At 48.7% G+C, this 12,160-nt stretch overlaps 1 protein-coding gene across 2 annotated transcripts; it reads left to right on the top strand.

The window, feature by feature from the left end:
• Positions 1 to 89: 89 nt before the first annotated feature.
• On the top strand, positions 90 to 11,274 carry LOC104284617 (tubulin alpha-1D chain-like). Of its 2 annotated transcripts, none has more exons than XM_009882974.1 (4): positions 90 to 125; positions 7,483 to 7,720; positions 9,056 to 9,204; positions 9,950 to 11,274. In XM_009882974.1, exons 2-4 carry the CDS (start codon positions 7,519 to 7,521, stop codon positions 10,832 to 10,834), a joined length of 1,236 nt encoding a protein of 411 aa, XP_009881276.1. In that variant the 5' UTR covers positions 90 to 125; positions 7,483 to 7,518; the 3' UTR covers positions 10,835 to 11,274. The 2 variants fall into 2 exon arrangements, with proteins under 2 accessions (XP_009881276.1, XP_009881275.1); XM_009882973.1 differs by lacking the exon at positions 90 to 125 and adding an exon at positions 4,626 to 4,680 and having other exon boundaries at positions 7,477 to 7,720.
• Positions 11,275 to 12,160: the final 886 nt, after the last annotated feature.

Below are 12,160 nucleotides of genomic sequence, written 5' to 3'. Positions count from 1 at the left end.
AAAAGTGCCCATGAACCGATTCGAACATTGGACAAGGTTCAAGGGCACGGGACAAACTGATGGCAGGAAAATGCATTGAGGGTTCAGTTCAGAAAGTCCCTGAGCTGAACAAAAAGCAGAGGAAGGCTTCAGGGGATATGTTATGTACATTTTCCCAGCCCTTTACACTTCTACAAGCAGCTGCTCGTGGCCATGGTTTGGAGCAGGGCACCGGGAGGCAGACCTTTCCCTGACACCTTACAGCCACCCTGAAACTCATTAAAGAATATAAGTCCATCTTTCTTCAAGTTGCTTTAGAAGAAAGCTTTTCCTTCAAGCATTTACTTCATTACTCCTAAGACAATTAAAGGCAGAAGAGTAGAAATAACCCTTTGCGACTGGAGAATAAATCAAAATATATCCTCGTGCATATTGCTACAGCCTAACCCCACCACAAATAAGCCCGTACCCCACAGCTGGTTCCTATCTGCTTTAGGGAACGCAGAGGAGAAGCACAGCTGTGCAGAGACAAATAAAGAGATGGTGCTTTCTCCACCCTTGGTTACGGGAATAGCTTTGAGCCAGAGCTGGTTGGGGGAATTCTGCTGGAACTGTGTTCTGCTGAAATATGCAGTTCCACTCCACTCCAGTCGAGCTGTCTAGCAGAACGAGATGGGTCTGCCAGGGTTTTATTTGGAAAGAAAAATGAGGGGAGCGGGAGAGAAGTTGGATTGTCAAAACATCCCATCCTATTAGCCTTGAAATGAAGGTTTTCTGTTTTAATCACTTTTTGCTGTAACTTTTTGCATTACAATAGAGAATGTCAAAAGTTCCTACTGATGCTGGATGCTTCTTTTGACAGTACTGTATTTTACTTTTGTGGCACGTATAATTTTTTTTTTTTTTTTTTTTTGTGAGTTTATCCAAATGGATTGCCCTGCATCCAAATTGCTCCGCTGTCTTGCACTGCAAGGACGTGTTTGCAGATGCAGTTTGACTGAAGCAAAATCTGTACATTGGAGGGAGGGGTAGGAAACCACCGAAGCAAAACAAGCAAAGTTATCCCTGCTTGTATCCTTCACGTGCATGAAGCAGAAAGGGCTGCCGCCAAGGCCAGGGAGGCAGCAGTATAAAAACAACCCGTGCATGGACAGAAGCACGCAGAGTGAAATGCTAGAGATATGCGGGCTCGTGCTTGGATAAATCATCTCTGGTTATCAGTAACAGATGCCTGAGCTGAGGTTGGGGCCTCACTGCATGATAGATAAAGGACAACCGCTATCAGGAGCAGCGCTTCAAAGTTAGCCCTGGCAAACCTAAATTAGGGTAACAGTAGCCTGAGGCCTCCCTACAAGGAGAAGCGGGGGTGTCCGGAGGACTACTTGGCCCATCAATAAGTGGGTGCCCCTTGGGAGGTTCCCCATTTGCTCATCAGATGTGATGCTGAAGGCCACACGGCAAAATTCGCAGGGCCTCCATGTGGTGGCCACCAAAGCTCCCGAGGGTCGCAACGGCCTTGTGAGATATGTGCTCACCACCGGCTGAGCTTTGGGAACCAATGGCATGGGGCAAGTTCCTCCCCTGTCACAGGCTTATTAGGGGATACTGGTGTTAAGTGGGATGAGCCCAGGTTTGCCCAGGTCACTGGGGAGTTCCCATTAATGGTGTTAGTGGCTTTGTGCCCCTGGAGGACAACGGAGGCAGATGGAGACCTGCTGGGGAACGGGATCTGGCAGTTCAGGCTAAAGTGGAGAATGGAGATCTCTAGGATTGTTGTTCTGCATATTCGACCAGCGCTGAATTCACTTGAAAAGACAACAACTGCCTTCGGGGGGATGAGGGTGTGGAAAGTTGGCAGCTTTCACTCCCCAGAAAAAGGCATAATGAGAGCCAGTGGCTGGAAGCTGATGCTAGGGAAATTCACATGTGAAACAGGGAGCAAATTTAACTAGGTGAACAATTAAACATGGGAGCAAATTATTTCTGAAATGACGGATTTTGGAACTACATGAGTCACTATGTTTTTAGTTCAGCCAACAAACCAAAAATACTGAAAAATCCCACGTTTGGCTCAGCCTGAAGCAAAGTGAGATTTTTTCCCCTACTTTTTCCTGCTTCAGCAACACCAAAAATTAATATTGAATTAAATAAATTAATATTGAATTAACTTTTTTTCTCTTCCCAGGGACAAAACCTTTTGATTCCATGGAGGGTCCTCTAACAAAAGCAAGCGACCAGACTAATAGGTAACATTTAAGTGCCATTCTCCAAAGTAGCATGGCAAAAGCAGTACCTTCTCTCTTCCTCAGCAGCCTGGTGAGTCAAGTGCTTGCCCAGAGTGTGGCCACAGATCAGTGCTTCCCTCCATCTCAGGACACTTGTCCAGTGTTGTTTTGGGATGCCGCCCACATCCTCATTGGGAAAGATTTGCTCTGTAGAGGCGAACAGCAGCTGGTGGCAGACCACAGGGTAGGGAAAGCAATAGGAAGACCAGGGAGATGGAGGAGGTGATATTTGGGATATGGGAGTGGGAGAGAGGAGGCAGCAGCTGTGAAGTCTGGCTATAAAAAGGTCGGGAGCTGCTGCAACGGGTCCTCTGGGGGGGAGGTCTCTGTCCTTATTGATGCCGTTCTAAATATGTCTTGGAGCTGAGATTGCAGCCAGGTTTTCTCTGTCACCACCAGACTATAGTAGTTCTCTCTTTTGCTTTCCATTTCCCAAGACATCAGCCCCAAATTTCTCTGACTTGGGGATGACCAAAAGCACATCAGTTAGTGGATAAATGCTTCATGCTCTAAAATGCCCAAGTTCCTCATTTTCTCTTTTCTCATTCAGGAACAGATGCTTCTTGGAAAGAGGAGATCTTGTCTGACTGGCAGGCTTGGTGCACGCATTTGGGAGGCTCTTGGTTTAGGCCAGAAATGAATAGCTTCTCTATACTTGGAGGCCACCTTTGTTCCCAGCAGAGGTTTGGAGGCCACCACACTGACAGCAGTGTTTGCATGATGCTCCGTCTAACAAAAGAACCCTGCCTGACCCAATTACGGCTGAATTCCCCTACTTCCAAAACAGGCACAGCCATGTGCTCAACCTGCTTGGCTTGTATTCCCTAAATCCATGGCATAGCCCCGGGCGGGAACAGAGTAATGCTCCCATCTGCCCTCAGAGGCAGACGTAGGGCTGAACATGCCAGTGGAGGAGAACTCTTGCATAGATGCCTTCCTTTTGCAGGTCAGCTCATCTCTTTGTCCATCAAGGCTGCAGTCTTGTCCCCACAGCAGAGCTGTGGGGTGAATACCCATCACGCTCCAGGCTCAGCTGAGCCCATACCCGGTGCTGACAGTACAAAGGGAAATAAAGTTTCTCTAAAGAAATTTACCCTATGGCTGGGGATGTTCTTACCATCAGGTCCTTACACAGAGGTCCTTGGTGAGAGGGTTAATTTTACCTCCTAAAAATACCTTGGGGTCAATTTAGAGCAGGTTGCTTGAGGACTTGCGCAGGTGAGTTTTGAATACATTCAAGGATGAAAATGCCCCCATCTTTAAGTTCCTGCTGCAATGTCTGACCACCTTCATGGTGAGTTGAAAGGTCTCCCCTTCTCAAGGATGAACAAGCCCCACACTTACCCTGTCCACCTGCGTCCTCTACTCCAAATCTGACCAACTCAGTGGGCTATGCTGGACTTGCTCCGTATACCCATGTCTGTCTTGTACTGGTCAGCTCAAACTGGACCCAGTAAGCAGAGAGGGTCTCACAAATGCTGAACAGAGGAAAAACTCCCTGTCCTCGACTGCCTGGCTGCGCTCGTGCTGATACAATCCGTGACATAGTTTTCTCCTCCACCCCTGAGCTGTCAACCTGTTGCAGCTATGGCTGAACCAAAGAAAGTTTGAGAACCTTTTAATGGGAGAATGGAGAGGTAAATAAAGGAATTAGTAAACAAGTTTACCACTAACCACTCTTGTCTACCTGCTGCTAGTAACCACACAGGCAGCACTGAGTCTTGAGGGCAGATCCAGAGTAGTCTTAAAGATGTACATACCTGTTTGCAGGATGGGGCCAAAACTGGTTCAGAGTCTCCTTATGTCAGCTCTTGGCAGGAGGGCAAAATGAACCCTTCGTGGCCAGCAGGTACGGCGAACGGAGGGCCTGAGCCTACACCTGAATGGCCCAGAGGTGTACAAACCAGCAGATTCCCCCCAAAGGTCAGTGGGAATATGGAACAAAAACCCAAAATTGCAGAATTTTGTCTAAAAATAGACAAGATAGAGCATATAGGTGGCAATGCTTTGAATAATGATGATGGGAAGATTGTTTCTGCTGGGTAAAGTGAATCGTATGGGGGCACACAAACTTCCCCAGAGTTTCCTTCTTTTTAGCCAAACCCAAACTTTGGCACCTACTTCCCCTCCTCCCCTCAGTTGAGGCTCTTTGAAAAAAAATACAAAAAAAAGTTCACATTGCGCTGTACCCAAGGCTGTTTAACCACAGAAATCGCACCAGCTAGACGCTAATAGATCATTTTATCCCTTGCTGTTTCTAGGGATGCAAAGGAAAAGGAGCTCTGTTCCTTTAAGCTAGCAGAAAGCTTCTTTAGATTCAGGTGGAGTCAAGCCTTCCTGGGCTATAAAGTTGCAGGGAGAGGCAGGGGCAGCAGCTGTTTTGCTTAGATCTTAGCAAGCCTCCAGTCTCACCATGGTAAGAGCATGCCTTCTATTTGTATTAGTCTAAACTTAAAATATAGACCATATATTTTCCAAGTGTACTGAGCTAAACAGCTTGCTTGCTCTTTTTCTCTCCTTTCTCTTGGGGATGTTAATTACAAACAGCTTTGTTTGATTGCTGATTACCTTATGGTTCATTGATTCAATGTTTGCTCCTTATAAGGGAAAAGTGAGGGACTTGGTTGGAGAAGAGCTATTTAAGTGGCCTCTTGTTGCTTTTCATTCTGAGTTTGCAGCTCCTGAGGTGGGGTCTGTAGGGTTGCAAAGTTTCTGTCTCTTTAATGCAAGTTGGGTTTTACTTTTTTGGGGGGGAACCAGCACATCTTGATACACAGCTATGTGATAGACTAAAGTTTAAGTTTTGACACTGCTGGCACTTTTCCCGAAGTTTAGCACTTCAACTCTCACAGTGCCACAGGGAACTAGTGCAACTTGTAGAGTCCTTTAGGGTTTTTTTATTTCCTTAGGAGTGAGCTGCCATGTTGCCTTTGTCTGCTACAAACCCTTGGGATTAGATATTAAATGAATAAAGCTCCCCTTTCCTTCTCACTTTATAATTGAATCTTTGCTCTAAAGAGTTCACAGCTGTGAAACTGAAGTGGATTGATCTGATTACTAAAAAACTGCAACTCTGAACAGTGCTGGCTGATGTAGCTGAAACTTTTTGTAAAGAATAACGCAACTGTCACCTTATTGGGAATGCAAAAAAAAAAGTAACATGCTGGAAAATCTGATGGTGTCCCTTTGCATGTTGCAAATGGAAGGAAACTTCAAAGTAACTCCTAGCGAGTCAGCTTTTTGAACTTTTCCTTTTATCTGCTGACTTCTAGAGTCTGTCTTCGCTATAAAACAGTTAAACGTTTACATGGTATTTCCAATGGGAAAATCAGCTGGACAACAATAGGCTGCCTATAGCCAGAGTCTGTAAAATGCAGTTCATCTTGATGTAAATGTCGGAGACCTGGGATCTCAAAAAAACCTGCTGGCATATTTTAGAGGCGGGGGGGAACCTGCAGAAAAAAAAAGCTGCACTTTTTCCCTTCCAGCAGGCCCCTCTTGTATAATTTTTTTTTTTTTTTCTTTTTCTTTTTTTTTTTTTTTTTTTTTTTTGTTGTTCCCATTCCCTGTGCTCTGGGCTGAAAATACCAGTGCTCCCTTGAAGCAGGTGCTGGGACTAGGGAACTGGGAGAGGATAGTGAGTGGAGCAGCTGTCCCAGCTTGCGCTGGCGAAGTGGCCGTGCCGCTGACCCTTGCAAATTGTGGTGAGGAGCTATTGCAACCATCTTGCGGAGAGGGATGGGCAAATGGCAGTCAGCATTTCCCACATAGTGCAAATATCAACTCAGAGAGGGAGGACTTAAACACAGCCTCCACGCCCAGCAGAACTGGTGGTCTCAGCCCAGACTGGGATTAAGTGGTGTTTAGCCAGCTGTGGGTAAAGGGGTTGGTGTCCCTCTGTGGTACCAGGAGCATTCATCCAGTTGGTGTCTAGCTTTACAGTGGATGACCTGGGCATGTGGTGGCTATCGGAGTTGCTTGATGGCTGAGAAGTATCGTGGGACATCTGTGCTTGGAGACTAAGAGGGGAGAAGTTGCATTGCATCTTTCTCCTCATGGCTACTGCCTCGAGTACTTGGTGCCCTGGACTGTCTAACATTACTTAGAGGGTAGTGACTTTCAAGGGACAGCGTCCCTCTGGTAGGATAGTTATGCCTAGGGTTGTGCACACACAGAGTGTCCTCTCAGCCCTGAGACAATTGGGTTGTCAGTGGCGTTTGTTATGCTCTGCTCAAGGTGGGCTACTCGGAGTAGGGGAGCTGGGCTTATCTGTGGAGAACCCCAGCTCTGGGTAGGACTGGGCGGTGGTGTGAAAAGAACCCAACTGCTCAACAATGCTACAGATAATGGGATCAGCCGCACTGCTTGCCATCCCCAGGTGGGATCACCGGTTCCCTTTCATGGTGATCCTTTGAGAAGCAGCACCGCCCCGTGCCATGCATGGCAGTAATTGGGAGTCTCTGCTTGGGCGCTGAGACATGAGCCTCTGTCATCGCTGCAGCAGTGCTTTGATCTTAGGGTAGTGGAAACAGCAGAGAGGCCAATTACCCAGGGAAGCATGCAACCATCAAAAGTCCCCAAAGAGTCTCCAGAAGACACCAGTACCTCCAATACTGCCCTGGAGTTAGTTAGAGGCTCCTGGAGGGTGACCTGGTTAAATAAGGACTCCGAGCCTCTCCCCAGGTGTCAGCCTGCCCTTGTTTTGGCCCCAGGCAACTGCTGGTTTCCTCCAACCTTGTTTCCCACTGTGACTCCCAGCTTGGCTCTGGGTTTCCCAAGCTTGGCTTCTCCCTGCTTGGTGCAGAGCTATTTTTAATGAAGGAGCCCAGAGCTGTTGTCCCTGATGCCCTGCTTCTCTGGGACCCAGGGGACTGACAGCTTGTCCACTCCATGGCAGGGCCAGTCGAGCACTGAGCGAGGAGCCAGTGCTGCTCAGCTGCTTCCTGCCTCAGTGTGAAGCCCATCACCTCCTTCCTTCCTCCTCCCCTGGGCTGGGAGAGCCCTTCCTAGGGATGCTATGTCTGCGGCTCGGCTGTGTCCAGCTGCCCAGCAGATCATGGTTTGATCCTCGCTCCAACTCCCGGCGGTGGGCGGAAACTGCCTGTTTCCCTCATCATCCGCAGTAGCAAATGGCTCAAACAAGAAGCGTGGGGGCTAGTGCTCAGTCACAGGATGTCTAAAAATCGCCTTAACAAGCCATTTCCCCTTCCAGAGGGAGTGCATTTCCATCCACATCGGGCAGGCTGGCGTGCAGATGGGCAATGCCTGCTGGGAGCTGTACTGCCTTGAGCACGGGATCCAGGCGGATGGGACGATTCCTGGCCCCAAGCAGGTGAAACCTGTGGAGCTGAATTCCGAACAAGTGGATTCTTCTTTTGAGACCTTCTTCTGTGAGACAGCATCTGGGAAGCACGTGCCCCGAGCAGTGTTCATAGACTTGGAGCCCACTGTCATCGGTAATAGTGGGGTAGCTGGGTGTTGTGGTATCTTTAACCATGATTCCTGATCCTTTTTTCCTTGGAGCTTCTGTTGCTGCCCATATTGCCCAGCAGCTCTCACTCCTCTGCTCTAGTAAATTGTCTCCAGCCATCAGAAGGAGACAGAGTTTGCATTTCCAAATGGACCCAGGAGTGACAAACCCATTACTCTTATTATACTGACTTGTCTTTAGTTGATCCCTCCTTTCAAGAGACCTGCTGTCTCGAGCAGGCTCCTCAGCGGGTATAAAGTGGCATGGGTTTATCAACCTCAGTGGTTCTGAACTGAATTACACCATCCTATTACCTGATGTGGCACATCTGGTTTTAATACTACCCGTGAAGCATCTTTGGGCAGATGGGTGCCACAAATGTCATGGTTCTCTGGAAACTGGGTGTCTTGCTACTGCAAGCTGTCTACTTCTCCTTCCACCTCCATTAATGATCTCTGGGGGTTTTACTTGATCATGGCACTTTAATTTGATTTAGAGTACCTTCCTAGAAATCAAATTCTTTTTTTGCTCGAGGAACTGGTGGAAATTACTCCCAACCACCTGCATCCATCTACCTGCTTCTGCCTTCTAGGCTTTTTCTGGGTGTTTGCCCCTATCTTATCATCTAGGATGTCTGACTCATTATTTCATGTAATGGAAGGAATGTAGACTTTTGTTTTGGTTCCACTTAATTTTTAGGCACCTTATCAAGGCACTAAATTGGCAACTTGGTGAGCAAGCCAGTAGAATATGAAATGTATCCAATATTGAGACTAAGTGGGTTTACATACCCGCTGGAGGTGTCTCCGACCACATTGACTGTGTGGAGCCTAGAGAAACTGCTCCTAATACCTGTCTTCCTAAGGTGCCTGAAGCTGGGTTGGGTACACCTAGCAGACATGTCAACATTGGGGGCACTCTGTCTCCTCTTCAGTGTGCTGTTGAGCAGAGGATGGAGGAGGTAGTGCTTCCAGCCACCTCCAGATGCTTTGCAACGAGCAGAAACACAAGATGCATGTGGTAACTGTAATCCTGCAATAATGTTGGAAATACAGGCGGTGTCCTAACTCTTTAAACCAAAGTACATTAGGATCTCAAAGTGGCTGCTGGGCAAAGATGGAGGAGGTATAGTAGGACCTTGACAAATTAACCTGGACAGGGTTATTCTTACCCCTTCCTTATTCCCAGTCTGAACTAACCATGCCACGACTGTCATCTCACATGGGCTCCTGTTAGATTTGCTACGTGTTTTACTCTGTCACACTAATGTCTAGAACCTGTAACTGTGTGCTGCTCTTCATGACTGCTCCTCCTTGTGTAGATGAGATCAGGACTGGGCCCTACCATGCGCTTTTCCACCCTGAGCAGCTCATCAGTGGCAAGGAAGATGCTGCCAACAACTATGCCCGCGGCCACTACACCATTGGAAAGGAGATTATAGACACTGTCCTCAGCAGAATTCGTAAAATGGTAAGAAAAAAAACCCAGTCTTTCTCTTAAATGACACACCATGAACAATACAATTAAACTTTAGGTTCGGGGTAAAAGTCTTAAAAGAAAAAACACTTTATGTGAGCTCCAAGGGCTGCTGCTGCTGTGATTAGGTTTGGGGCTCAGTAAAGCAAGAGGCCCTTTGAACCTGTGTATCTGCCCTAAAAGCAACAGTCATTACATATCATGTATGTGTGAAGTGGCACAACACGAGACCTAAGGGATAGAAGAGAAGGACTTTTGATCACAGGGAAACCACACCCTGGTTGTGCAATTGCGGGTATTAATTTTAAATGGACAATTGGTAGCCAGGGTGGGTAGACCAAACTCCACATTTGATAGGTGTGAAGCAGGATTGTAACAACGTCCTCGGTTGCCTGACAGTGAAATGTTTTTGAGATGTTGCCTGAGAGTTTAGGACCCACATGCTACCTCCCATCCCTTCTCAGGCACGGAGGTATTCACTGAGCTGCTAATGGAGCGATTTGCCAAGAGGTTCCATCCTACCATGCAGAGCTACCTATGGCAGCTCCATGGAAATGCTGCAGTTGATTAACAAGTATATTTAAGATGCTTAGGAGGGTGACATACTGAGTGAATCCACTCTAGGGATTGGGTGCACTCTGGCCAGTAAGTGCTTTAGGCAGAATTGATGACTTTATTAATTGGGGTAGTTATTCCACTCCTCAACAGAGAGAGGTAAATATACATTATTCTGCTGCAGGCTGACCAGTGCAGTGGCCTCCAAGGGTTCCTGGTCTTCCACAGCTTCGGGGGAGGCACAGGCTCCGGGTTCACCTCCCTCCTCATGGAGAGGCTCTCTGTGGAGTACAGCAAGAAGTCCAAGCTGGAGTTCTCTGTGTACCCAGCCCCACAGGTCTCCACAGCAGTGGTGGAGCCCTACAACTCCATCCTCACCACCCACACCACCCTGGAGCACTCGGACTGCTCCGTGTCCTCCATCACGGCCTCCCTGCGCTTCGATGGGGCCCTGAATGTCGACCTGACGGAGTTCCAGACCAACCTGGTGCCGTACCCCCGCATCCACTTCCCACTGGCCACCTATGCCCCTGTCATCTCGGCCGAGAAGGCTTACCATGAGCAGCTCTCGGTGGCCGAGATCACCAATGCCTGCTTTGAGCCGGCCAACCAGATGGTGAAGTGTGACCCGCGGCACGGCAAGTACATGGCATGCTGCCTGCTGTACCGCGGGGACGTGGTGCCCAAGGATGTCAATGCCGCCATTGCCACCATCAAGACCAAGCGCAGCATCCAGTTTGTGGACTGGTGCCCCACTGGTTTCAAGGTGGGCATCAACTACCAGCCGCCCACGGTGGTGCCCGGGGGGGACCTGGCCAAGGTGCAGCGTGCCGTGTGCATGCTGAGCAACACCACGGCCATTGCCGAGGCCTGGGCCCGCCTGGACCACAAGTTTGACCTGATGTATGCCAAGCGAGCCTTTGTGCACTGGTACGTGGGGGAAGGCATGGAGGAGGGGGAGTTCTCCGAGGCCAGGGAGGACCTGGCTGCCCTGGAGAAGGATTATGAGGAGGTTGGAAGGGACTCAGCAGATGGAGAAGAAGATGAGGCTGATGAGGATGAGTATTAACAAACTGCAGTCTGTTCTTAATGAAGTCAAACCTCAGATGAAATACAAACCCGCTGTCATCAGGCTAAACTGGTCCTGAGTGCCTGGAGGTGCTAAAGGATTATCCTGAACCTCAGTGCTACTGTTTGACGTATTATACCTTTTCTGCTTGCATAGTCTCTGTGCTCATAGCGCACTTCTGTAGCATGGGCGTCTCAAGCTTTATCACGCTGCTCTTTATCGATGAGTGAAGCTGAATAGGTGCCTGGCTTAGTGCTGGGGGCGCATCCTGCCTGGGCAGAGGATCCTGGTTCCTAGTCCAGGGGAATGTGGCAAGCTGCCTGCTTTGGCTGGAATGGCAAACTCTTGCTCTGGCTTTTACTGTAAAAGCACCTTTTAATTAGAAATGTACCTGTACACTTCTATGCAACCCTTTTGTATTTGAATAAAGACTTTTTTTTTTTTTGCTTTGAGTTCTTTGGATTTAATCAGGTTGTTTGTGTGGGGAGGTCCCTGCTGCATGGGTGCTGTCTTGGGGAGAAGAGCAAATGGTGATAAGGGTGTGCTCTGGGTAGGCCATCTGTGAGGATCATCAACCATAATTATTGCTGTGAGGAAAACGTCCTATATCCTGCAGGCAATTGACTGTCTGGAGCTGGATGCTGTTCTTCTGACCCTGAAGAGCAGCCCAGAGGAAGTGTGTTTGAGAGCAGTCAGGGAATCCCCGTTTGACCAGTGCCAAGTGGGGGCTGGTGCCTGGGTAAAGAGCACCTTTCTGGTAGGGTTTTGCCTCTCACTGTCTCTGGTGAAGCTGACTTGTTGCCTGAGCAAGTCCTGGCTGTTGGGGCAGTGCTGTAGCTCTGGGCTGGGGTCTCTGGAGCTGTTTGAGTTGGTGTGAGTGTGAAACCAGCCCCATGTGCCTGGGGTTGGAGTTTGCCCTGGGGAGGTGAGCCAGGTCCATGTGATGGGGTGACTCAGGAGGAAAAGCAATGAAATACCCATGATAAGATATGGAGCGGGAGGGTTCATAAGCCTGTGGGACGGGAGAATGGCTGGATCCATACTGCACTGTCTCTGGGTGCCCTGCACATTGGTGTTGCATTATGCTTTGTGTTTGTTGTGTGCCACAGTCCCACCTCCACCCCCTGTAGCTATAGCCACCCTCTCCCCTGATGGGGGTATGATTCCAGAGGTGTTCCCAAAGTAATGTGCTGGAAGGTACAGCCAGGGATGGTTTGAGGGATGGGGAGGTGTTGCTGTGTCCTATACTTGGGAGACAGATGTGGGAGGACCCCAGAGCTCATTGTTGGTTGCTGTTAGCCCAGAAAGCAGGACTGGGTGGCAGCT

This window comes from Charadrius vociferus, unplaced genomic scaffold (genome assembly GCF_000708025.1).
Source record: "Charadrius vociferus isolate BGI_N301 unplaced genomic scaffold, ASM70802v2 scaffold32, whole genome shotgun sequence".
Taxonomy (NCBI): Eukaryota; Metazoa; Chordata; class Aves; order Charadriiformes; family Charadriidae; genus Charadrius; species Charadrius vociferus.
This window is presented reverse-complemented; position numbering and strand designations above follow the sequence as displayed.